The 24,755-nt window shown below is 46.5% G+C and overlaps 1 protein-coding gene across 15 annotated transcripts in view; it reads left to right on the top strand.

Moving 5' to 3' along the window:
- DENND2B (DENN domain containing 2B) overlaps positions 1-24,755 on the top strand; it is a 210,858-nt gene that overhangs the window by 122,231 nt on the left and 63,872 nt on the right. Inside the window, exon 1 of one of the 15 annotated variants that reach the window (XM_054438409.2) lies at positions 5,191-5,289. The exons of the other annotated variants lie outside the window; for them this stretch is intronic. Within the exon in view, the coding sequence (XP_054294384.1) occupies positions 5,255-5,289 (35 nt within the window). The 5' untranslated portion in view covers positions 5,191-5,254. Of the gene's footprint in view, positions 1-5,190; positions 5,290-24,755 lie in introns of those variants that run through there. 15 annotated transcript variants of the gene reach the window in all.

The following is a 24,755-nucleotide window of genomic DNA, read 5'->3' on the forward strand; positions in this document are numbered from 1 at the left end:
ATCTTGCCCAGTGTAATAGACAAAAAGTGGTATTGCCCCTTCTTTGGTGCCTTTTCCTAGAACATTCCTACCTCTTTGTTATAGCCAAAAGCTGGCTTTTCCCTGAAGATCTTACTTTCCTTGTGACCCTCTCCAGTGAAGCCACCTCACCTCCTCCCAACTCTTCCTCTGAACTCCCCATGTTGCTTCCAAGCCCTGGCTGGCAGCCTTTCCCATGAGAAGTTAGTCCCTCCTCTGCTCGCTCTTGGTGCCCTTACCTGCCTATTGACTTCAGGCTAACTGTTAACAACCTTCTTCATATGTCCTCTTTTTGGCATAATTAGGATTTGAGGATTCATACTGAGAATCCATCAATGCTCTGGCCTCACAGTCCCTCCGTCCTTCCAACTCTAAGGACTTCATCTTCATTCCTCTTTGGGTACCTTTGGCTTTATCACTTGGAGCAGTTTCACTTTTAGGATGCTGAACTCGGAGATTCCCTTCCCTTCCCCAGTCTCCTGTCCGTTTCCACCTCCCACTCCTTCTGTCGCCTCCCAAGAGCTGGCTCTCCAGCTCTTCTCTGCCTGTGTAGCCTCTTAGCCTCCCTGGCCACTGCCTACTGATTTTTCTGTTTAGCCTGAACTTCAAAGGCAGAAATTCTCATCCTGCACTTGCTGCTTACCTCAGTTCTCTCTCTCCCTTGTCCCTCCTGTGATCATCAGCCCTCGTGGACCACTTGAACAGATTTTTCTGCCATAGCCCCTAGACCTCTGAGTATTGCTTCATCTTTCAGAAGCATAATCTCTGACCCATCATTCTTTTCTCAGAAAACTTCTGTGATTCCCCAGAGAAAAACTAAGATCCCTAATTTGGCTCTCAGAGGCCTCTAAGAGCCGACATGTCTCTGTCTTTCCAACTCTCTTTCTCCCTGGTCTACTTTCAATTAAACTCCCATCAGACTGACAAACACTTTGTTGTCCTTCATATGTCTTCTGCTTTCCTGCCTCCAAGCCCTTGTTCATGTGGTTCTCTCTTCTAGGAATACCCCTGTATTCTTTTGCCATTTGATCTTCCAGGCCTAGCACAAGGGCCACCCTCTCTGTAAAGTGTTATTGATCCTTTATTTGGAAGTAATCTCCTTCTACCTAAGCTTCAACATTGTATCTCTCTAATGGCATCTCTCTAGTGGCACTTAATTTCATCTTTCTAATGGCACTTAAAATAGTCTTCCTGGTATTTATGAGATTTATATGTCTATTGTATTCACCCTACAGAGTGGAAGCTCCTTGAGGATGGACCCATATCTGATGCATTTGGTGTCCAAACAGCACTAAACATATTGGCTTATGCATGGTTGATGTTTGGTGTGTATTAGCTGAATGAATGCATGACTGTAAGTATGAATGGAAGGACGGAAAGATGGTTGTCCTGGCTTCCAGGAACCATAGTTACAATTTCATACTTGCCCCCTTCTCCGGCTCTAGCGAGAAAAGAATCAGACTCACAGCTTGACCCAGGCCAACAGAGGAATAGTTCAAGCTCCTGGCCCATATTGCACCTGGGGGAGCCTGAAGCTTGTCCTACCGTGGGAGCAGGAGCCTTGAGTACCAGGAATTTCAATGGGACGTTTTTGAGTTTAGGGAGTTAGGCTGGCTGCATTCCATGACGTGCAAGGGAGAGGATTTTGGAGTAGCACAGAAAAAGGAAACCTTGGCCGGGCGCGGTGGCTCACGCCTGTAATCTGAGCACTTCAGGAGGCTGAGGCAGGGCGGATCACCTGAGGTCAGGAGTTCGACACCAGCCTGACCAACATGGAGAAACCCCGTCTCTACTGAAAATACAAAATATTAGCCAGTGTGGTGGTGAATGCTTATAATCCCAGCTACTCAGGAGGCTGAGGCAGGAAAATCACTTGAACCCGGGAGGTAGAGGTTGCGGTGAGCCGAGATTGCACCATTGTACTGCAACCTGGGCAACAAGAATGAAACTCCGTCTCAAAAAAAAAAAAAAGAAAGAGAAAGGAAAACCTGAGCATGCTCTTGGCAGAGGTTGGTGCAGAGGGGCTGGAGAGCATGGTAACCCAGAGGGGAGGGTTCTATTTTTACCAAGTTACACCACTTTCCTTCCTCCATACCTGCTAGGGCTGAGCCTCAGTTGAATGTGAGAAAAACACTATGGGTGTGATATTTGCCACTCTCTCTGCCTTGGGACCTTGAGTCATAGTCTCAATCTTCATCTCAAACAGTCTTCTGTCTCGTTCTGTCCAGCTACTGTTTGTCCTTTACAGTCTGGCTCACATTTCCTCTCCCACAGAAGCCTCTTCCAGAGCTGCTCTGTCCCCTCCACCACCCCATTGTCCTGTCTTTCTAGTTTGTGTCCCACACTTGCATCGTTTGCTGTTGTGTCTCATCGCCCTACATTTATCTGTGAGCTCCCCACATGTAAGAATCACATCTCATGTTTTGTTCTCTCAGCTAAAACAAAGTGGTGGTCAATAATTACTGTCAATGTTATTAGGGAGCCTGCTATTGGAACTTGGAAGATTATCAGTAGCAGAAAAACTGAAGTGGGAATGGAAAGACGTGAAAGTAAAACTTAGCCTGGGCTAGTTCTCCAGAGTCTGAGTCTGGGGAGGCACTGCCCTTTCATCTTTACCATGGGTTTCTCGAATTCTGGCTTCTGAAGCTCTGCCTTTTGACAGTAATCAGCATTTAGGCAGGTGAGAGAATCAGGTGTTCAGGGTGTGCCCTCCAGGGAAGAAGAGAGAGAGGTGATGGCCAGCATCCCATGCAGCAGTGACTAATGTAGGCCAAACTGGCACCATGCCTCCCAGCCCCCGGGTACGTGGGAGCTGTAGGCACACATGGTAGATTGGAGCTGGAAGGATCATTTACCAACCCTTCCCTGAGCTGGAAGCAGGCGGGGAGCAGCAAGCCAATTGGCAGACTTGCCTTTTCTGCCTTAAAGTACTTTGTTTCTGTTGCTAACAACAGACATGGGTAGTATAAATAAAACACAGACACACAGGCACATAGACACATAGGTGGAGACTGAATATTTGAGCTGTCAGGGGCAGGGGGAGGGTGGACGTGGACGGGGACTGAAATGTGTGGCTAAGCCTCTCAAGATAGTGTGCCCTAGGTCTTCTCTTCAGCCTTGGAGATGGGTGTAGTGTAAGGGGTGGCTGTGTGGGAGGCCCCCTGAAGGCAGTCAAGTAGGAAGTGATACTGTCTGGATGCCACAGGCTTCAAAGACTAGGTGCTTGTTACAGCTGGATGCAGTCCTCATTAGGCAGACTCTTTCGAGCTAGTTGCTGGTGATCCAAGGGCCAATGGTAACTTCTTTCCTTCTGTTCTGCCCTTTCAAGGCTTGACTCATTGATCCCCATTAGTGCTCACATGTGGTGTACTGGTCAGCAGCTGCTGTGGCCTTTCTGGCTGACCTGAGCTGAACAAGCCAGCATGCCTAAATATGTGACTGTTGTTTTGGGTAAGCTCCTGAAGGATGTGAGCTTCCTTAGTAGAGACTGAGACCCATTCAGCCTCTCTGGAAAAGATGGTCTTAGTAGGAGGCTGAATAGTTCATGCTATAAAAAGCAACAGCTAAGTCACATGTGAGATAAGCTTATTCAGAGATTTGAGGTTCAGGTAGATTACAGGGAGGATGGATGATGAGGAAGACTGTGAGTCTCCACTGCTGGAAATATAAGTAGGGATGGGTTAGGTGTTCTCTCTTTTTTTTCCCTGGGTTGAACATTATATTTCCTGGTATCTAAGATTACATCAAGAGAGCCTCTCCTGGTTCTGGAAAAAAGAATAACTGTGTTGATAGGAATTTTAGAGCACTCCCAATGTGTGTAGCTTTTGAGTACTTGATTCACAGATTCTGACACTTGGGATGATCATCTGATGGTGTGGGTGTTTGGAGTAGCTCTTAGCTGGTCTCTTTTTTCCATCTTACTGCTTTCTTGGACCATATGTGACAGGCCTAAGGAATGTCCAACAGGAAGTACCTTTGGTTCATATGAATACCAAGTCAGTAATAGTTCCAATCTTCTAGAAGCAGTGAGGTGCCACTCCAGTCTGAGGGTGAGACATGAAAAATATGTGGGCCTTTTCTCCAGTCATTGATATAGCAACATTTGTCTCCCCTGGGCAGGAGGAAATGAATTAGGATTACCCTCTGGGTTGAGCTTACAAGTCTGTCTTAGGATCTTGTTTTTACCCAGGTAGCCCTCTTGGCTATCCAAGGTGGGGTGCCTGGGGGGTGGTGGCACACTGGAAGCTCACAGCAGCTGCTTCTCTCCAGGCGCTGTAACTCACTAGCAGCTTAGAACTAGATGTGAGGCATGTATCACATGGCATTTGTTACTACAGGAGTTAAAGGACCAAAGTAAACTTAAATGGGTTACCTATTCTTATAATTTAGAAGGTATGCAAGATTATATCTATAATAATAGCAAGCCCACTCACTCTCTCATAAGCTTTCTTAAATAAGAGAGGGAAGGGTGGAGTTACTCCTATGGTCTGAGAATTGCAGATTACCCTTTTTCCCTGAAGAGGCCTAAGGGTTGGCTCTCATGTAACCCCCATCATCTCTGTAGTCAAGTAGCATCAGGCCTAGGAACCCCTAAGAAGATCATTCTCTCTCTGTTCCCTGGCTTAGGGCAGGGATGTGAGGCTTGTGCCTGGCCCTAAGGAGAGGTAGTTGACCATGGCTGTTATTGAATGAGGTTGGACCCAGCCTAGCTGATAAAATTCTAAAGCAAGATGGGGCAGTGCTACCGAAGGTGGTCACAGAGAATGAAGGTTCTTATAATAGAATATATTCTAAGCCGCTAGGCCCTGGTGGCTTCTTTGAAAGGCTGAAGTCTTGAAAGGTAAGAAGACCCCATCTAGCTGGGTTTCATGCGCTGCCCTCACCTTACCCCTACAAGTGTCACAGCAAGCTGCCTGTGATGTCTGGTGGTTGACTCTGCTGCCTGCATGGTTCAGGTGAGCAGGGCAGTTCATGTTGAAGCCCCTCCCACCAGTCAGGAGCCTGTAGGACTGTGTTGTTTTCCTTCCTGTGTCCTCAGTGACTGGGCTAGTGTCTTGCACAAGGCAGGTGCTTGGTCATTGTTTGTGGATTGAATGGCTTCTCAGCCTGAGCTTCAGGGGACCTTGGCATGGGCCTTGGAGCATACTAGGAATTGGATAAGCAGAGAGGAAGGAGAGCACTCCAGGCTGCCAGTGATTTGAGCCCAGAAACATGGGGCAGAAATGGACATGTGGACATGTTTGGAGCAGAAGGTGTCCTGCCTGGAGAGAGGTAGGGGTGTGTGTGTATGTGCACGCACGTCTGTGTGCATGTGCAAGTCTGTGTATCTCTGTGTGGGCAGGTCTGGGGAGGGTGGTAGGGCCAGGGCTGGCTGAAGGTAGGGCCAGGGCTGGCTGAAGAGGGAAGGAAGAATTGGAAAGTGAGATTGGTTGGAACCAATTAAGGGAACCTAAGTTTGGTGTGATTGGCAGTTAAGGAGCCCAGAAGAATGACATGATGATACTGACATTCCAGGATGCTTAGTCTGTCACTTATGAGCAGAGAGGACTGGAGGTAGAAGAATAAAGGGGAGCTTGTCATACAGTAATACTGTTTAACATTTATTTAGTGCCTCCTATGGGCTGGCACTGGATAAAGTGCTCTCTATATAACCAGAGACGATCGCAGTAAACTAGGTATGAGGTGATGAAGTGGAGAAAAATTTCAAAGAAAATGACATTGTTTCTTCATATTTGGCTATATTTGGCTCTTATTTGGTTAAAGAAATGGCTCCAAGGACGTCTTCCTCCTGGGTCCTGCTTCCGGCAGCTCGTCCTTGAGCATGGGGCTGTTATCTGGCCTGGTTGGAGCTGCTGAGATTTTGCATACTCCCTGCCAGGAACCGATGTCCTTGGGTCTCAGCTGGGGTGTGTCCCCAACCCAGCCATCTGGAAGGTCAGAGGAATTAGCCACTAGAATGTGCCCATTAGTGGCTTTGAGAGGTTACAACCTGTCAGTGGAATCTGAAGCCCGGGAACTGCGTCTCTCCCAGGGCTTTTCGGAATTGGAACAGCCTGACTGTTCTAGCACTGACTGCTCCCTTATTTGGACAGTAAATTTTCAGGGTGAGATTGGACTTCTCTTTTGTGTTGGGAGAGTTTTTTGTTTTTTTAAGTATCCAACATTCTTGTGAGTGATTTTCAAGGAGATAACATGACATCACAGCTATACCTTTCTTCACCTGATTCTTTCCTTGGTCTGTAGTCTATCCACTTATAAGACCCAGATGGGGGCCAGGCACGGTGGCTCACGTCTGTAATCCCAGCACTTTGGGGGGTCAAGGCGGGCGGATCACTTGAGGTCAGGAGTTCGAGACCACCCTGGCCAACATGGTGAAACCCCGTCTCTATTGAAAATACAAAAATTAGCCAGGTGTGTTGGTGGGCCCCTGTAATCCTGGCTACTCAGGAGGCTGAGGCGGGAGAATCGCATGAACCTGGGAGGTGGAAGTTGCAGTGAGCTGAGATCACGCCATTGCACTGCAGCCTAGGCAACAGAGTGAGACTCTGTCTCAAAAAAAAAGTGAAAAAAAAAAACGAAAAAAATAAGAAGACCTAGATAGGGTTCCTAGACTGCCTACTCATCTCAGTCTCCCCAGGGGAGAAGCAAGTAACATCATCCTGTAGACAAGAGGCAAGGTGGCTGAGGCTCCGGGGTTGGGCTTAAGGGCCTGGGGGCAACTTCCTGCCCAGCCTTGAGACATATGTCTTGGTTTTGGGGAACTTGCTGTGCCCCTTGACTTGTGGATTTGTAGTTTATCAGCCCAGCTTGGGGCCAGGATGGGGAGCAGGGCACAGCCAGGAGTTGGGGTGGTGGCGACGAGATGGTGGATGGTAGTGGTGCTACCGAAGGGGAAGAATCTTCTGTGGCGATTTTGAGAGCACACTTCCTCTCTGTCAGAAGCCCAACTCTGTCAGCTTCTGGCTTTCCTTCTGATGGATCCCTGTAACCTTTAGGAAAGTCATTCAGCTAATGGCAGTGACTCTAGATTCTAATGGAGGAAGGGAAAGCAGGAAGGAGAGCATGTTTCTGTCAACAAAGGTGTACTTTCACTAGTCAGAACTTGCTATAAGGCAGCCTTCGGCCTTTCGGGTGATTACTGTGCTTTGGGATTAAAGTGTCCTGCCGTTTCTGGAAGAGGCTGCTAGTCATAAAGACAGGTAGGGCTGAAGGGTGGAGGTAGGGTCTCCAGCTGCAGTTGTCAAGAACCCAACGTGAAGGCTGACTGAGCAGAGAAACTGCTGTTGCCCAGAAAGAAAGCACTTTTAGCAGTGGTAAGTCCTTTGCATGCACTATCTTACTCAATCTGCACAACAGCACTTCGTGGTTGGAACTGTTCTCTCCATTTTACAGATGAGAAAACTGAAGCTTAGAGAGGCGAGGCAATGTATCCAAAGCTTCATAGCTGGTAGAGGCAGAGTTTCATACCCAAAGATCATGCTTTTCCCATTGTTTCTTACAGAGGAAACAGCGATAAGCCATTATTTTTCATAAATGTTACATTTTAGAATAGTTTCAGATTTACAGAACAGTTGCAAAGATAGTACAGAGAGTTCCCATAGACCCTGCAAGCCATTAAGTTTTTTTTTCCCTCCTTTTCTGGTCCATTTTATGAGAACTCATTGGGGGTGGGGAACAGATTTGGAATGAGGACATTTTTTCCAGAGATTCCAACTTAGTGATTTTTTTCAGTAGGATTTTTTGAGTGTCCATCAGGCTATATTATTTCTTCCCCAGTTCTGCTCTGCCTCAGCTCTGCTGGACTGGGCTGGGCCTGGCTTTGACATCTAGTTTCAGTGTCAAATACCCCACTTTCTGACTCTCTCTCAATAGGGTCAGATGGTAATTGGGTTTCAGAGAGTTAGGAAGGCAGGTAGGTGTGGGGAGGATCTTTAGCAGCTGGGCTTCTGGATACTCTTCTGTCTCTGATGGGGCTATGACAGGGGAGTGTTAATATTTTCAGCTCATGTTTGATGGCATGGAGCCAGAGCCCTCCCGAGGGCCAGAGGCAACATCTCTGGGGTGAGGCCTGTTTGCTTGGACACCCTCTTGAGTCTCTCCTTGTATGGTGCCAGAGTGGCTCATGGTGGTCGCTGCTGTGGGCCCTGGCCATGGTCTGCAGGCAGGCAGGCTGGCTGGCTGTAGGCAGGAGAATATCCCTAGGTAGCTGGTGTGCTTTGCTTTGGGTCCCAGGCACATTCTCCATTTAAGGGAAAGGGGTCTGCAATCTTCTTGGCTCTGGGTGTGAATGGGCTGGCCTGAAGTCTGCTCATGGCCTTTGCTGGATGTGCTTTTTCAATGAGATCATTCCAGAATTACATTCCTATGAAATTATATTTCACTCAAGATGTAAAGCTGGATTTGTGTAAAAGCACTGGCACTAAAACTCAGGGCTCAGAGCGGGGCAGAAATGAGAAGAGGGATAAACAGCTCTTCTTTAGAAGGAGGGGAAGGAAAGACAGAAAGAGAGAGAAAACAGTTGTTAAAGGATTTTGCATTGAAAATTGGTGCACTGTAAGCATACCCAAGGAGTTGGGATTGCCACTCACCCCTGGAAAGGCAGGCTTGATGTTTGTTGTCCCAGCTGCCTGCCACCCCCAGGCAGTTTGGAGGGAGATGCCCTTGAGGCTTCAGTGTGTAAGGTTGCTGGAACGCTGGAGCCGCCCAGGTGTCTCCTGGTCATGGCACTCCAGGCCTATCCCTGCCTTCCTAGCCTCATTTTGCACCATCCCATATCCAATCTAATTTCTTTCCCTCTCTCTCTGTTTCCTTCTCTCTTGCACACACCCACACTCTCACGCTCACTCTACAGTTAGTATGATATATTGCTACTCACAACACTCCTGACACCACGTGTGGGGTTTATTTCTCTCGCATTGGCCAATTTGCCAAACTTTCTGGACACCAGCTGGGGTTTCTTACAATTTAATTCAATTTTGACACTACCTGGAGCTGGCATAATCTCCACAGATTAAGTGGGGACAAGACTGTCACCACTTCAGATGCTAATCACAAGCCCGGGCCACCCATACTTTTGACCAGCTCACTATAAAGTTGGAGGGATTGGTTCCCACAACCCCCTCCTCAGGTTTGGTAATTTGCTAGAATAGCTCACAGAACTCAGAAAAACAGTTGACTTACTATTAAGCCTACTATTAGTATTATATTACTATTAGTTTATTATTAAGGATACAACTCAGGAACAGCCAAATGGAAGAGATGCGTAGGGCAAAATTTTGGTATGTGTGTGTGTGTGTGTTGAGAGCTTCCATTCCCTCTCAGGGTGCACCACCCTCCCAGCACCTTGATGTGTTCACCAAACCGGGAGCTCTCTGAACTCAGAAGTTTTGGGTTTTTATGGAGGTTTCACTGTGTTGGCATGCCATGTTTTGAATGTCCCCTCCAAAACTCATGTTGAAATCTGATTGCCATTGTGATGGTATTAAGAGGTAGGACCCTTCAGAGTGATTGGGCCATGAGGGCTCCACCCTCATGAATGGATTAATGCCATCATTGCTAGAGTTTGTTTCTGATAAAAACAAGTCTGGCCCCCTCCTGCCCTCTCTCTCTTTTGTGTGTGCTGTTGTGCCCTTCTGCCTTTCTGCTATGGGGTGTTGCAGCAAGAAGGCCCGTACCAGATTCAGCCATCAGTCTTAAGACTTCCCAGCCTCTGGAACCATAAGAAATAAATCCTCACTTCATTAGCATAAATTCAGGTATGGTAGAGGGACTTGTTGTGAATCACAAAGTAGGCTCCTCTTACCCCCATCCCTCGGGAAATGCCAAGGGTTTTTGAAGCTGTGCCCAGAACTGGGAAGAAGGCTCTCTCTCTCTCTCTCTTTCTCTGTGTGTGTGTGTGTATATATATATATATATAGATATATATACACACATATATATTCCTTAATATATATATAGAGATATATATCTATATATATTCATTATTTTATATATATGGAAAAAATATATATATATTTCTTATCTCACAGTAACACACATGTGCACATGCACGTGCACACACACACTCACAGCCCCTGCATGCTGGTAGTGTGAGATCGTATACTCCATACTCTATATGATCCTGCTTTGTATTCCTGTGTATACACTGTTCCCCATAGCGTGGAATGTCCTTTTCTCCCCTTGTCTGCTGAGAGCACTCTAGTTGTTCTAAAACCCATTTTAGCTTTGCCTCCTCTGAAATCTTTTGTGCTGCCCACTGACGGTTACTTTCTGGCACCTTTGTGCTGCCACTGCTCCTTGTGCATCCCGCTGCTCTTGCATGTTTCATTTGATATGTTTTCGAGGAAAAGTCTCTAGTATGGGGCTTAGGAAAGGGTAGGTGCTTGTGAAATGATTGTTGAAGAAAGAAACTGAATGAAGAATTGGATCTAAGTGAAGGTCATGTACTGCAGGTCAAACCACAGAAAGGTGTCTAACATGGCATAAGTGCCATCAGAGAGGCCAGGAGATGAGTGTCAGACTGGCAGAAAAGGTGGGGTGTGTGTACTTCCCTGTGCACACAAGTATGGAGTCGTTCGTGGAGTGGCAAGATAGAGTATGTGCGGTGGTGCACACCTATCATCCCAGCTACTTGGGAAGGCTGAGGCAGGAGGATCATTTTAGCCAAGAGTTCAGGGCTGCAGTAGCTATAATGATGCCCCTGCACTTCAGCCTGGGTGACAGAGCAAGACCCTGCTCATTAAAAGATTTTTTAAATAAATTAGAAAAAAGAAAAAAAGCCCAGTGAGTTCTGGGTTCCATAGACTGACTATAGGGATTAGGTCTGGATTCACTCAAGGTGAGATGAAACTGTTTTCTGAACAAAATGCAGCAGGATAGAAGGAAAAGAGCTGTAGCTTTGGAATTGAGGATTCTGGGTGGTGGTGATTATACTGTTAATAATGATAACATAGTCCTAACTATGAGCCAGACACTATTCCAGGCACTTTACATATGTTAATTCATTTATCCTTACAATGTCTCTATGAAGTAGTGACTACTAATTGTTGATTTGTGAAGATTGCAGAGCAATTCTGGACCTGGTTCTACTCTTAGTAATTGAGTGAACTGAGGGCAAGACGCTTAGCCTTCCTGAGCCCCAGCCTCCTCCTTTGTGAAACGGAGAAGATACCTTTTGCATTTAATCCTATTGGGCTTATTGGTAGACTCAAATGAGATAATATGTGAAAGTGTTTTTGAAAAGTATAAAGTACTCTAAAGTACTTTGCATTGGGGAAGAAGGGAAACTTGCAAAGTAATTGTAGTTTAGATACTGGGCTCATACTTAATGCAGATGCTGCACTGAGCATGGGCCACAATTGCCCTTCACAGCTACACAAGGTGGGCTACTGGCAGTCTCTTTGATTAAATGCCAGGATTTGACCTGCTGTTAAAAAAAATCAAAAAATCTTTTTTTGCCCCTTTCTTCCTTTTTTATGTTTTGTAGAGATGGAGCCCACTATGTTACCCAGGCTGGTCTTGAACTCCTGGGTTCAGGTGATCTGCCTGCCTTGGCCTCCCACAGTGCTGAGACTACAGTCATGAGCCACCACACTTGGCCCAAGAAATGAGTTTTATTGGAGCCAAATGTATATGTGAAATGTCATAAGGGACAGATTTTTTATGCTAAACCAGTCCTTCTTTCCCAGCCAGGGAAATAGTGGTAAAGCTAGGTGGTAGGCATTTGCATGGGGGAGGATTAGGATCAGTGTGGCCACTGCAACAGGTGGCAAAAAGCTTGGCTCAGAGCGGAGGCACAGCAGCTGACTGCAGGGTCCCATGAGCAGGGGGTGTGTGACCCATTTTTTCTAAGACGAGACGCTTTTGGGAGTTTTTAGAAGTTGCTTTATGACCAGGCGCGGTGGTTCACACCTGTAATCCCAGCACTTTGGGAGGCCGAGGCGGGTGGATCACTTGAGGTCAGGAGTTCAAGACCAGCCTGGCCAACGTGGTGAAACTCCATCTCTACTAAAAATACAAAAATTGGCTGGGAGTGGTGGTATGTGCCTGTAATCCCAGCTACTCAGGAGGCTGAGGCACGAGAATCACTTGAACCTGGGAAGCAGAGGTTGCGGGGAGCTGAGATTGTGCCACTGCACTCCAGCCTGGATGACAAAGTGAGACTCTGTCTCAAAAAAAAAAAAAAAAAAGAAAGAAAGAAGTTGCTTTACGTTGCTGTTACCTTGGCAGTGGAGACTGTGTCCCTCAAAGTGGTCCTCTGCTGGCACTAGATACACAAATGTGTCAGCACTTGGGCTTGGCAGGCATTGCTGAGTCAGGCAGTGAGTGATAAGGGAGATGAAGGGGACATAGGGGGAGTGCCTCCAAGAGCAGCAAGGAGGGGCACCGTGTGGTCCTTCTAAGCCACATTACTACAGTATTCTCTGGAGCTTCTTAGAGCCAAGTGGCTTCCTCCATTAGGTTCCTGCAGGCCTGAGAGTTGCCTGGATTGACCATGATGCCTGAGTGTATAATTATAGGTCACTGAACAGAACCCCTAGTCAGCTACATCCCTCAAAAATGCCTAATTGTAGGCTACAAATATGAAAATATACAAGAGCTTAGAAACATGTCATACCTCATTACAAAGAGCAATGGCATGAGTCAGCTGTGACTTGGGTGGCTTTAGTGTGCTTGGTGAGCATGCTGACTGGTCCAGAGAGGGCAGGAGGCACATTCCCTAAGCTTCCTACAGGGAGATTGAGGACTTTGGGAAAAGGGAGAAAGTATAAGCTGTGACCATAGCCTGCTAGTCATACCTACTAAAGGGGTCTGCTCACCTGATGGTAGATTTGATTCCTCTTTGGGAATTGTTTCCTGACCAGTTTACAAACCCCATTAGAAAATAGCACATTTGGCCAGGCACGGTTGCTCATACCTGTAATGCCAGCGTTTTGGGAGGCAGGAGGATCACTTAAGGCCAGGAGTTTGAGACCAGCCTGGGCAAAATAGCAAAACCCATATCTCTACAAAAAATTTAAAAACTTAGCTTGCTATGGTGGCATGCACCTGTAGTCCCAGCTACTCTGGAGGCTGAGGCAAGAAGATCACTTGAGCCCAAGTTTGAGGCTGCAGTGAGCTATTATTGTATCACTGTACTCCAGCCTGGGAGACAGAGCAAGACCTAGTCTCTAAATAATAAATAAATAAATTAATTAAAGATCCTTGAGGGAAGTGAGGTCATATGTAATACCTTATATTACCTAACTGGGCCATACAGATTTTATTGCTGGGTTGAGGGAGCCCACTTTGTCTCTGGGTGGGGAGGGGTACTTGGATAAGTGCCCAGCCTGGTTGCTCTCGTCTGGTCTGGCAGTGCTTTCTCACCGAGAGGCCTCTCCCAGCTCAGAAAGAAGGAAAAGCTTGATCTAGATCTCTTTCTTCTGTCCCTCCCTGTCCTCCCAACTCCCCTTGGTATAGATGAGTCTACACACACCGTTGCTGCCAGTGGCTTGCCATTCCTTTTCTGAATCACTGCCCTTCATTACCAGACTCTAGTGGTGATAGTAGAAGGGAGGGTTAATCTGTGGCCCTTGCGGTACTCTTTCCTCTCAGTTTTAAACTTTTTAGGCAACTCTAAGAATCTAGGAATCTCAGTATTGAAAGTGACCTTAGGTGCCACCCATGCCCATCTCAAAGGTGAGGGGATGGACTAACCTTATCTGCCTTTACTGTGGTATTCCCAGCACGTAACTGAGTGGAGTGTGGTAGGGGGTGCAAAAAATACTTGTGGAATGAGTGAGTCCCTATAAATAGCAGCAGCTTCACAAGACCATTGTCATTGCCTCATTTGTTCATTTTTTTGACGAATATTAGTAAGCTCCAATTATGTGCCAGTTCCTTTTAAGTTCTGGAACACTGTGATGAACAACACAGTCCTTGTCCTCTGGAACATATTCTGTAATTGAGAAATAAGGAATTAAAAAGAATTGATAGTCTCCAAATGGAATTTAAGAATTAAAACTTCTTCATTTTGGCCTCTCTGGGTCTCTCATTTTCTGAGGTCTCTTTGGGGGACCCTAGAAAACACATCTGATCCCTTTTTCACACGAGAGCCTTTCCGAATTCCCAAGCCAATGATCACCCTCCCCGCTCCACAGCCTTCTCTTCTCCAGGGTAAACATTCTCAGTTCCTTCCGTCATTTCTCCTGTGACATGCTTCTGAGTGCCCTCTCCATCCTGGTCACTGTCCTTAGGACTCAGTCCAAACTGATAGTCTGTCCCTCTGCCAGTTGGGAGTCCACAACAGAATACCACCTCCCACACATTAATTTCCAGGAAGTGTTCCAGCCTGGAGCCTCTCCTTACTCTGGGCTCAGGCGATAGGTGAGGGAAAGAGATGGTCCTGGACTTGGCCAGACTGAGATCATCTTTATATTTGGCCAATCCTGGAAATCGAAATTCTTTTCTTTTGTCTCCTCCCTGCCTCCCCACCATCCTTCCCTTGGTATAGACGAATCTACACACAGCCTTGCTTCCAGAGGCTTGCCTTTCCTTTTCTGAGTCACTGCCCTTCATTACCAGGGAAATTAGCATGAAAAAGCGAATTCCAGTTCTATAACTGTATTCTATTCTTGTCCTCTGTCACATTCTCCACCCCAGCACCCCCACCTAAAATGACAAAAGTTGAGTCCTGTGACATCACAACAGTTAGCTATTGTATCAACAGCTGTGATGTCACCAACAGAGGATTATGACTTCAAGGAAGAATGGAGGGAGGGCATATAGCTGGCAAGAAACCCCATGGGAACAAAGAAGGTATTTTCATGCGGATCTTCACCCAGAAAGCCTGAGTTGGCCTTTCAGTGGATGGTCTGTCAGTGGAAGCCCTCTCCTTGGTTCCCATTGCTCCCTGTCTCTTTGGATTAATGATTTGGCTTGTGGACATTGCCCAAGTCTGAGCGTGTGTGGAAGGCCCCTGCTGGCCGGCAGGCTTCTGGGCTGGCTTTGGGTTTTATTCATGAGGTTGGAGCTGAATAGAGCTTTTCAGGGAGGGAGTTCAGAGGGGTGCCTGGGAGCCTAGGGTGAGGCTGATGCAGATGTGCAGGTGCCTGGGCTGAGGGATAACTGGTGTGCAGGCACTTCTGTTCAGGCAGAGGGGCTGTTCTACCAGCCACTCTGAGAAGCCTGAGTGTGCTGCCACAGGCCTGAATGTTGACTCCTGCCCACTTCTGGGGCTGGGTTGGGCCTGCCCTGGGAACTCCTCTTGGCTCCATGAACAGAGACTTAAAAACACCTGCTGCAGAGACTCCCAAACTTTCTTAGTTCTCATGGGCCTTATTGTTTCAGTAATTTTTTTTTTTTACAGTGTCCATAGCCCAAAAGAAATACCTAAGTTTTCTTTTATAAGTAGGCTTTTTTGTTTGTTTTTATATGAAGTCTCACTGTGTCACCCGGGCTGGAGTGCAGTTGTGTCACTGTATCCTCCGCCTCCCGGGTTCAAGTGATCTTCCTGCCTCAGCCTCCCTAGTAGCTGGGACTACAGGCAGGCATCACCACTTCTGGCTAATTTTTTGTATTTTTAGTAAAATTAGGGTTTCACCATGTTGGCCAGGCTGGTCTCGAACTCCTGACCTCAGGTAATCTACCCGCCTTTGCCTCCCAAAGTACTGGGATTACAGGGGTGAGCCACCGTGCCTGGCCTTAAGTAGGTTTAAACAATTAAGTATTTATATTCTAACAACTGAGTAGCCATCTGAAAAAAAAATGATATAAGAAATTGAAAGGAAAAATATTTATATTCCATTCTTAACCACAATTACTTACTAATGGGATGTACTAGGTACTGCATAGCATATCAGACCTTGGAACCAGATTGATTAGTGCCATCCTTATTTCCTGTTCCACATTGCTTTTCACATGGTATTTGCTTTTTATCACAGCAACTGTTGAAAACCCAGTCTCAGAAATAAATGACATCATCGAAAAGAATGTAATGCAGTCTGTTGTTGAAGCTGTGAACTCATGGGGTGTTCAACAAATGTTGAATGTTGCTCTGTTTCCCTCAAAGATTTAAAATACTTAGCAGCATCCCTGTGAGTTCATCATGGTGCTTTGGGGCACCTCAGCACACAGTCTGAGAAGCACAGACCTGAAACTGCCAAGTAGCACTTGCTCTGTTTAAAGGAGGAAGAAGAGGCAAGTTCGGTCGTCGTCATGGCCCTTAAAGGAGTTGGGCAGGTGGATGGACAGACTCTTTCTCTGCAGTCTCAGCTCCAGCAGACTGCATTGTTAGGGGGAAGGTCTTTGTTTGACCAGGGTCTGTGTGTGTGAGCCCCTTTCCCTAGATGGGGAAGAATGATGATAGGCATCTCTTACGCTTATTTGTTGTTGACTCAGAGCCTTCTGAACTAGATGGCTTAAAGAAAAATGGGATTTTGACAACCAGAATTTACGGGCCAGGCATTGGACCTTCTGCTAATATCCTTTTCTAATTCTTTTTTATTTTTATTTTTTTTTTGAGACAGAGTCTCTGTCACCCAGGCTGGAGTGCAATGGCACGATCTCAGCTCACTGCAACCTCTGCCTCCCAGGTTCAAGCGATTCTCCTGCCTCAGCCTCCAGAGTAGCTGGGATTACAGGCACCCACCACCACGCGCAGCTAATTTTTGTATTTTTAGTAGAGACGGGGCTTCACCATGTTGGTCAGGCTGGTCTTGAACTCCTGACCTCCCAAAGTGCTGGAATTACAGGCGTGAGCCACCATGCCCGGCCCCTTTTCTAATTCTTTATCCAGATAGAGTGGGACTGCAGAGGTGTACTTGGGATGGAGGGTGGCTTCCTGCCACAAGATATGACAGAGACCAAAGGACTAATGTGCTCTGGTATCACTTCTAGAGCCTCATGCCAACCTCTCCAGACTCTGGGGCCTGCTGCTTATGAAACGCTAGGCAAATTACTTAACCTTTCAGCCTCAGCTTCTTCATCCATAAAATGGAGATAATGGCATCTATTTCATGTAGTTGTAACAAAGATTACACAAGCTAAATACATGCATAGAACCAGCAGAGCCTGGCTATATAGGTGTGCTTTCTTCTCCTACTTCCAAATTTGAGGAAAAAAGGGCTTTCCTCCAAAGGGAAATTGAGCCCTAATGATCTAAGATCTGCAGTTCCAGAGTTACCCTCCACCCTCTACTGCTTCTTTTTTCTTTTCTTTTCTTTTCTTTTTTTTTGAGATTGATTCTTGCTCTATTGCCCAGGCTGGAGTGCAGTGGCGCGATCTTGGCTTACTGCAACCTCTGCCTCCCGGGTTTAAGTGATTCTCATGCCCCAGCCTCCTTAGTAGGATTACAGGCACCTGCCTTCATGCCCAGCTAATTTTTGTATTTTTAGTAGAGACGGGGTTTCACCATGTTGGCCAGGCTGGTCTCAAACTCCTGACCTCAAGTGATCCACCCACCTCGGCCTCCCAAAGTGCTGGGATTCCAGGCTTGAGCCACCGCACCTGGCCTCTCTACTGCTTCTTAATAACTTTGCTCTGTGGATCTAATGTTCCCAAATCTGCTGAGTTCTGTGTCCTGCCTGCTATATTAAACTTTTTAATGAAGTATATCATACAACATGAATGTATATATGTATCCAAGTCAACAAATTTTTACAACTGAACCCATGTAACCAACACTCAGATCAAGAAACAGACTATTATCAATATCCCAGAATCTCCCTCTAGTCTTCCTATGGGTAACCACTCTCCTGACTTCTAATAGCATTGATTTATTTTTGGGTTTTATTGTTTTCTATAAATAGGCTCATCTAGTATGTATTCTTGGTTTCTGGCTCTTTTATTCAGAATAATGGAGAGATTTATCCATGTTGTGTGTAGCTGTAGATGTTCATTCTCATTGCTGTATAGTAATCGTTATGTAAAATACCAAAATTTACCTTCTCTTCTTCTGATTATGAGCATTTGAGTTTTTAGTTTATAGCCATTATGAATAGTGTTGTTATGCACATTCTGGTACTTGTCTTTTAGTATGCATGTGTATGCATTTCTGATGGGTATAAAACTAAGAAAGGAATTGCTAGGTCATGGGTTATACCTATATTTAGCTTTAGTATATAATACCCAACATTATTCCAAAGTGGTAGTATTGATTTACACTTCCTCTGTCAGTGTTTGAGAATTCCAGTTGCTTCACATCCTTGCCAACAGTAGGTATTTTCTTTTTCATTTTATCCATTCCAGTGGGTATGTTCATGGGTATCACATCTCAGTTATAATTTGCATTTTGTTGATGACTAATAAAATTGGATACCTTTTCATATATCTCTTCACTGTTTGGGTATCCTTTCTGGTGAAGTAGCTATTCTACTCTTGCACCATTTTTCTTTTGAGATTTTTTTATTTATTTGTAGAAGTTCCTCATACATTCTGGATATGAGTTCTTGGTTGGATGGTCTACTGAGTACATTGTCTTATACTCTGTTGGTTTGCTTTTCACGCTCTGTATGGCATTTGTTAAATGAACAAAGTTCTTATTTAATGTAGTCTAATTTGTCAGTGTTTTTCATTATGGTTATCACTTTTTGTTTCCTTCTAAGAAATCTCTACTTGCTCCAAGATCTCCTTGGCATTTGCTCATGGTTTTTCTTCTACTTGTTTTTTCTTCTGCCTTCTTTTATCTCTTCCAATCCTGCAAGACTCAGCCCAGCTAGAAATCCTCCCCAGCATCCATCCTTCTGCCTGATTAGATGCCTTTCTCCTCTCTCCCAGAGCTCTGTGTTCATACTTTTATCACAGCTCTTGTTACATTGTACCAGAATCTTTACTTATCCATCTCAGACAGGGTGGGGAGCTGCTCAAGGGCAAGGACCAGAGCATGGCACAGCAGCATGGGGGCCTGGCTGGAAAGATCCCCTCAAGGGTTCCAGTAAATAAGTAAATGAAATGCCCTCACCTATCTCTCTTTCTTTAGTTCTCCTACACTACTTCCCAACCTTTCTTAACCTGCATCCTCTTTTAATGAACATAAAGATCTTTCACACTCTGGGGGTGTGCTCCAGATTGAGAGTTAACTACATTACAGTGTTTCAGGGAGGGCTGATCAGCAGTGTCCAAAACAGTAGACATCAGGAAAGGAAGGTGCTGGAATTCATTAAGCCCAGAGAAAGTACCTTTGCACTGTATAATAGGAAAGCCATTATAATCTTTTCTTTTCTTTTTTTTTGAGATGCAGTTTCGCTCTTGTTGCCCAGGCTGGAGTGTAATGGCGTGATCTTGGCTCACCGCAACCTCTGCCTCCTGGGTTCAAGTGATTCTCCTGCCTCAGCCTCCCGAGTAGTTAGGATTACAGGCATGCGCCACCACGCCTGGCTAATTTTGTATTTTTAGTAGAGATGAGATTTCTCCATGTTGGTCAGGCTGGTCTCAAACTCCCAACCTCAGGTGATCCACCCGCCTCGGCCTCCCAAAGTGCTAGGATTACAGGCATGAGCCACTGGGCCTAGTCTTATAAGCTTTTCAGAGAGCAATTTTAGTTGAGTTCTTGGGCTGAAGCTACTCCTGCCCAGAATCGTTTGGGTTTTCACAGGGGGAGGCCCCCTTTTGAATTTTCTGAGTGGTTGTGGTTGCTGTAAGTGGGTCAGACCCTTCACTGGGAAGGCCAGAGGGAACTAGAGATGGGCCTGGACTGTGGAGCCCAACTGCTGTTCACCCTATCTAGGGAGGGCAGTTCTACTTACAGGGTACAGCAGGTGTGAAGGCCCTGGGGTAGGAACACACCTGGTGTGTTTGAGCACATGGTAAGCAGACAGTGTGGCTGGAGTGGAGAGAGTGAAGGAGAAAGAGTAGTTGAAATGGGGCCAGAGATATAAAAGGGACCCAGACGATGGAGGGCCTTATAAGTCATTGTAAAGATTTTGGTTTTTAATTTGAGTAAAGGGAGCTATGGTTTTCAGAGTTTTGAATAGATGGGGTGACAGGAGCCATGATGCTGGTGGGGAGTACATGTGATGGGTGTAGCTCATTGAGGATCTGTTCTTGGTGAAATCGGAAGCAGAGGCAGCTAAAAGAGTGAGGATGAGGGAGGAGGTGTTGAAGTTGAGAGCTGGAGGGAAGGCTAAACCCCAGCCCGGAGACTTCCAGTACCACTGGGCTCTGAGTACCCACTGTTCTTTGTAGATGGCTTCTCATTGGTCTTTGTGTTCTCATTATAGAGGTGTAGTCGTCTCCCTAAGCTATCTGTGGTAAAACGGAGGTATTAGGATTTTGCCCAGTCCCTTTAGCCTTTATTATTTCCTAGTCTTACTCGGAGAAGGTGCAGCTTGTGGATGATAAATTTCTTCTAGAGAAGAGGAAGCAGCTTGCCATCAGTCAGGTTGAGGTCAGCTAGACCAGAGAGCATGGGAAGGGTGAGAAGGAGGTCAGGACTTAAGGGTCAGGAAGAAGTTGACACTTGAACTGGATATTTAAGAAAGAATGGGGGGCAAGGGACACTGAAAATCAAAGGAATTGGTTGAACAAAAGCTTGGCGGCATGAACATTCCTGGCATGTGCAGGAAATGTCATCCAGTGAGATGTGGCTGGCCAGAGTGAAGGTGCTGCTCTGAGATAGGACTGTGGCCTCTGGATCATCGAAATTGCAGGACCCACCATGTTCTCCTTGCCAGAGCGAAAGAGGGCAGTGGTTGGTCCCCAGGAGCAGGGTTTTTTATGGATCAGGCTTCCAATCTGCCTTCTTTTTCCAAGTGGTGACAAGACATTGGGCAGAGTAGGTGCCATAGTCTTGACAGAGCTAGGATAAGCCACTTGCTGAGAGGCTGAGTTTCCAGAATGGCAGAAACAGCCATGTCTAGGTTTTTAAAATATGTGAGAAACAACCAGATTTCCTTTGGCCTGAAATTGCCTAACAAGCCCTCACTCCAATTCAGGCTTTCAGGAAGTGTTTAAACTCAGCTTTAAACCTCTGCAGGATCTGCACTGAAGTGGAGAAGGACCATCTGGCAGGAAAAGGGATTGAAAAATGGTTGAGGTTGAAAAAGCAGACTTAAAGGGCTTTCTTTGAGGAGGAGGGTTGGGAAAGAGGATGTAGGAATGATAAGTGGACAGTGAAGAGATGGAAAAAGTTCTTACTTTTTTTTCTGATTATTATGCAACAACAAAAAATTGTCTTTTCTGTGGCTGATTGAGGAAGATTTCAGCCTCACGGGGACCTGTAAAAACACCCACCTATCCTCTGACCTCCCAGCAAAACAAATGTTGGTTCCTCTCCACTTGACCAGGCTCACTATCCCCACTACATTTTTACTTGAAGGGCTTTCTGGACCTGGGGCTGGAATGGAGAAGATCTAAGATTTACAATGTGTATAGAAGTAGTGAAGGAGAAAAGGGTTTACAGTTTTGTAGGGAATGGGACAGTCTTGAGAAAATCCTTCCTGGTCCCCCCCTCCCCTCCCCTCCCCTCCCGTCCCCTCCCCTCCCCTCCCCTCCCCACATCCCCTCCCCACCTCCCCTCTCCACCTCCCCTCCCCACCTCCCCTTCCCACAGGGTCTGACTCTGTCACCCAGGCTGGAGTGCAGTGGCATGATTATAGCTCACTGCAGCCTTGGACTTCTGGGCTCAAGTGATCCTCCCACCTCAGGCTCCCAAGTAGCTGGGGCTACAGGTGTGCATCACCACATCCTGCTAATTTTTTATTTTTAGTAAAGACAGGGTCTCGCTCTGTTGCCTAGGCTGGTCTCAAACTCCTGGGCTCAAACAATCCTCCTGCCTCTGCCTCCCAAAGTGCTGGGATTACAGGTGAAAGCTCACATTTTTGAGAATCTTGGTTTGGGTACTTACAAGGAACTTAATCTAAGGTTACTGAAGCTTGCAGCAGCTCTGGGTTGTGTGGGCAGGTAGGGGGAAGGGAGGTATGGCAGGGAGAGAATGGAGGCAGCACTGAGAAGATAGAAGGAAAGGGGCCATAGCTTTTTCTCAAGTTCTTTCTTAGTATGTTTCTAGGAGCCCTTTTATCCCTTTGAGAACCAGGCAAGTGGTCGATCAGTCGGGAGGTTAGGCAGAGAGGGGCTGTGCCTTTTGCTTATAGCATTGGTGGGCTTAGCTCTTTCTAGGATGCAGGGGAGCTTTTCCACAGGAATTTAGCAGGGGGCCTCACTGCTTCAGGAAGAACAGGGGCTGATGGGAGGATCCAGAAGATACAAGTGCTGAGGGTGAGGTTGAAGTCCCATGCGGGGAAGGATCATCCTGATTTAGTTGCATTTGTTAAGCTCCTTAGAATCTGAGGGCCAGTATTGGTTGCTGAGACCCTTGGCAGCCCTCCTCTGGGGAGCTGCCAGTCTGTTCCTCATGTCCTTAGCCAGGGCCCATGGATGAGGAGAGGTGCAGGAAGGAGTTGGCAAGAAGGTAAAGGGGGTCTGAGGAGATGTTTGCTGGGCAGGATGAGTAGGCAGGTTGGTCCCAGGGCAATCAGGCCACAGCTGGACACTGTTGGGTCACTATACTGTCACTGTACTGCTGGCCCTCTCCTGGCTCTCACCATGTTCTCGGAACACACACAAGAGCTCTGTTCCCGTTCCCACCTTCTCTGTCCCTTTAGGCTACTGCCTAAACTTTGACTTCCACGTAAGCAGAATTGCTTAGGAGAGTAGTGGAACATAGATGTAGCAGAAATTCTCTCTTGTAGTTGAGAGGTTTCCTATTTTCGGGCATCTTGACTTCTTACCTCAGCTATAAAGCAGAGTGCTGGGCAATGTTTACGTTTCCTCTCAGTGGTGACATTAACCTGAGCAGAATGGGAGACTTTCCTCCAAATGCATTTCTTCCTCTTCACTCAGGGCTTAGCTGTCTCCTGCTTCAAGAGCAAGGCATACTGTCACATCCACAGTTATGCCTGCAGAAAAGTATCAGACAAACATTTAGAAATGTCACCTAAACAAGGACAGATAGGTTTTTTGCTCTAGGATAGGAAGGTCCATTCTTAGAGGTGGGGCACCCCTCAGAAAGAGCTCCCTTCAGAGACTGACCTCTCTTCGGTCCCTTCTTGGACCTTTGAGAGAGCCTCTGTGGATCAGGTGATGGGATCGGGTCAGAGGGAGAAGGAGCACTCAGGATGTTCGAGAGTTGCCTGGTGAAGGCTGGACTGAGCAAAAGCTGTCAGCCTTCCAGGAGGTCTTTCTTCCTGTGGCAGTGAGGGGAATTGGTGGGGGTTTCAAGCAGCCAGGAGGCTGTGCCCTGCACTGCTCCTGCCCAGCCGTCCAGGAGGTTTTGTGTGGCTGTTGCCAATGCCGTGCCGCCTAACCCTTCCTGCTGGGACACAGGCTAGAGAGCTGCGACACTTACCTGCTGGTTGGGAGGTCAGGTTGGCGCTGAGTGGACCAGGTGGAGGCCATGGATGAGGAGGCACAGTGCTGCGGTGGAGGGAGCCGCTGCATCTAACTGGGCCACTTGTGCTCAGCTCTGGCCCACTGTTGTCATACAGGAGTGCACACAGTGATGGTAAATTTTCTCATTTTTCAAAAGAAGCTAGAATCTGAATTTTTCTTTCTATTCACCTGCTTTCTTAAGCTTGACAACTAATTCAAATTATTTAAAAGGAAGGCCAAGTGGGATGTGTTTTTGCTTCTGCAGACCACCAGTGTATGACTTCTGATATAAACTCTTTTTCCCAGGAGTTTAGAAATGAGGAGAAAGCAAGCAAAGGGATCAGGGTGGGTGGCAGGAAGAGTAATTTCAAAATACAGGAAGACGGAGCATACCTGGAGACTGAGGAAATGGCTTAGATGAGCCATTGGTAATGCTTTCACTGGATCCCGTGGTGTGCGCGTTCCTTTGTGGTTGAGGGCCAGTGGTTCTCTGTGTGGTGGAAGAAGCTAATGGGATGGGGGGAGGAGGAAGAGGGGCTGAGTGCCCATCTTTTAGTTGCACATAGCTAGGCAGATTCTTGGGAAGATGGTGAGTCGTGACCCCACTAAGTCCCTAGAGAAGATGCTGTGGGACACAAGTTTTTGCACTTGAGAACATATAAGCTTGGTTTAAAGTGCTTACTAAAATGCAGATTCCTAGGCCCCATCCCCACAGATTCCTGTTCAGTAGATGGGGCCTGGGACTCTGCATTTTAAAGCACCCCATGAATGTTAAAGAAAATAAGTGGACAATGGAGTGAGACAGAGCTGGATCTACATTCCTGCTCTGTTCCTTCACTAGGTGAGTGATCTTGGTCCAGTCATTTAATTTCTCTGAATTTAAATTTCCTAATCAGAAAAAAGGAGACTGTATTATCACTACCTTGTAGAATGGTGAGAACTAAATTAGAAGACAGTTGGAGGCAGTACAGGGTCCTGGCCCAGAGCTGGTGCAGCCACCTGGGCATATATCCCTTGCTTTTCCTTAGGTCCCCTTACTGTGGGTAACAGATTAAGGCTTAATCCAAATGTCACCTTCTGATGAGGCCTTCCTGAAGTCCACTTTTTACTTTCTTGTCTCCCTTCACAGTTAGCTTCTCCAGGGCAGGGGCTGTGTCTTCCATGTTACTATCCTAGCACCTTGCACAGTGCCTCACATAGGGTCAGTGAATGGAATGATAGTACTAGGGAGTCTGAAAGATGACTCAGACTTGGGAATGGAGAGGTTGTCTTCCAAATACCTAGGGAAGTGTGATCTGGAAGAACAAACGTTTTTTAAGCTTCTATTGCGAGACAGGGCAATCGTGGGAGGTAGGTCATGTTGCTATTATGGCTGTTATAGTGACAAAGTGAGT

This window comes from Pongo pygmaeus, chromosome 9 (assembly GCF_028885625.2).
Source record: "Pongo pygmaeus isolate AG05252 chromosome 9, NHGRI_mPonPyg2-v2.0_pri, whole genome shotgun sequence".
NCBI classification, from domain to species: Eukaryota; Metazoa; Chordata; class Mammalia; order Primates; family Hominidae; genus Pongo; species Pongo pygmaeus.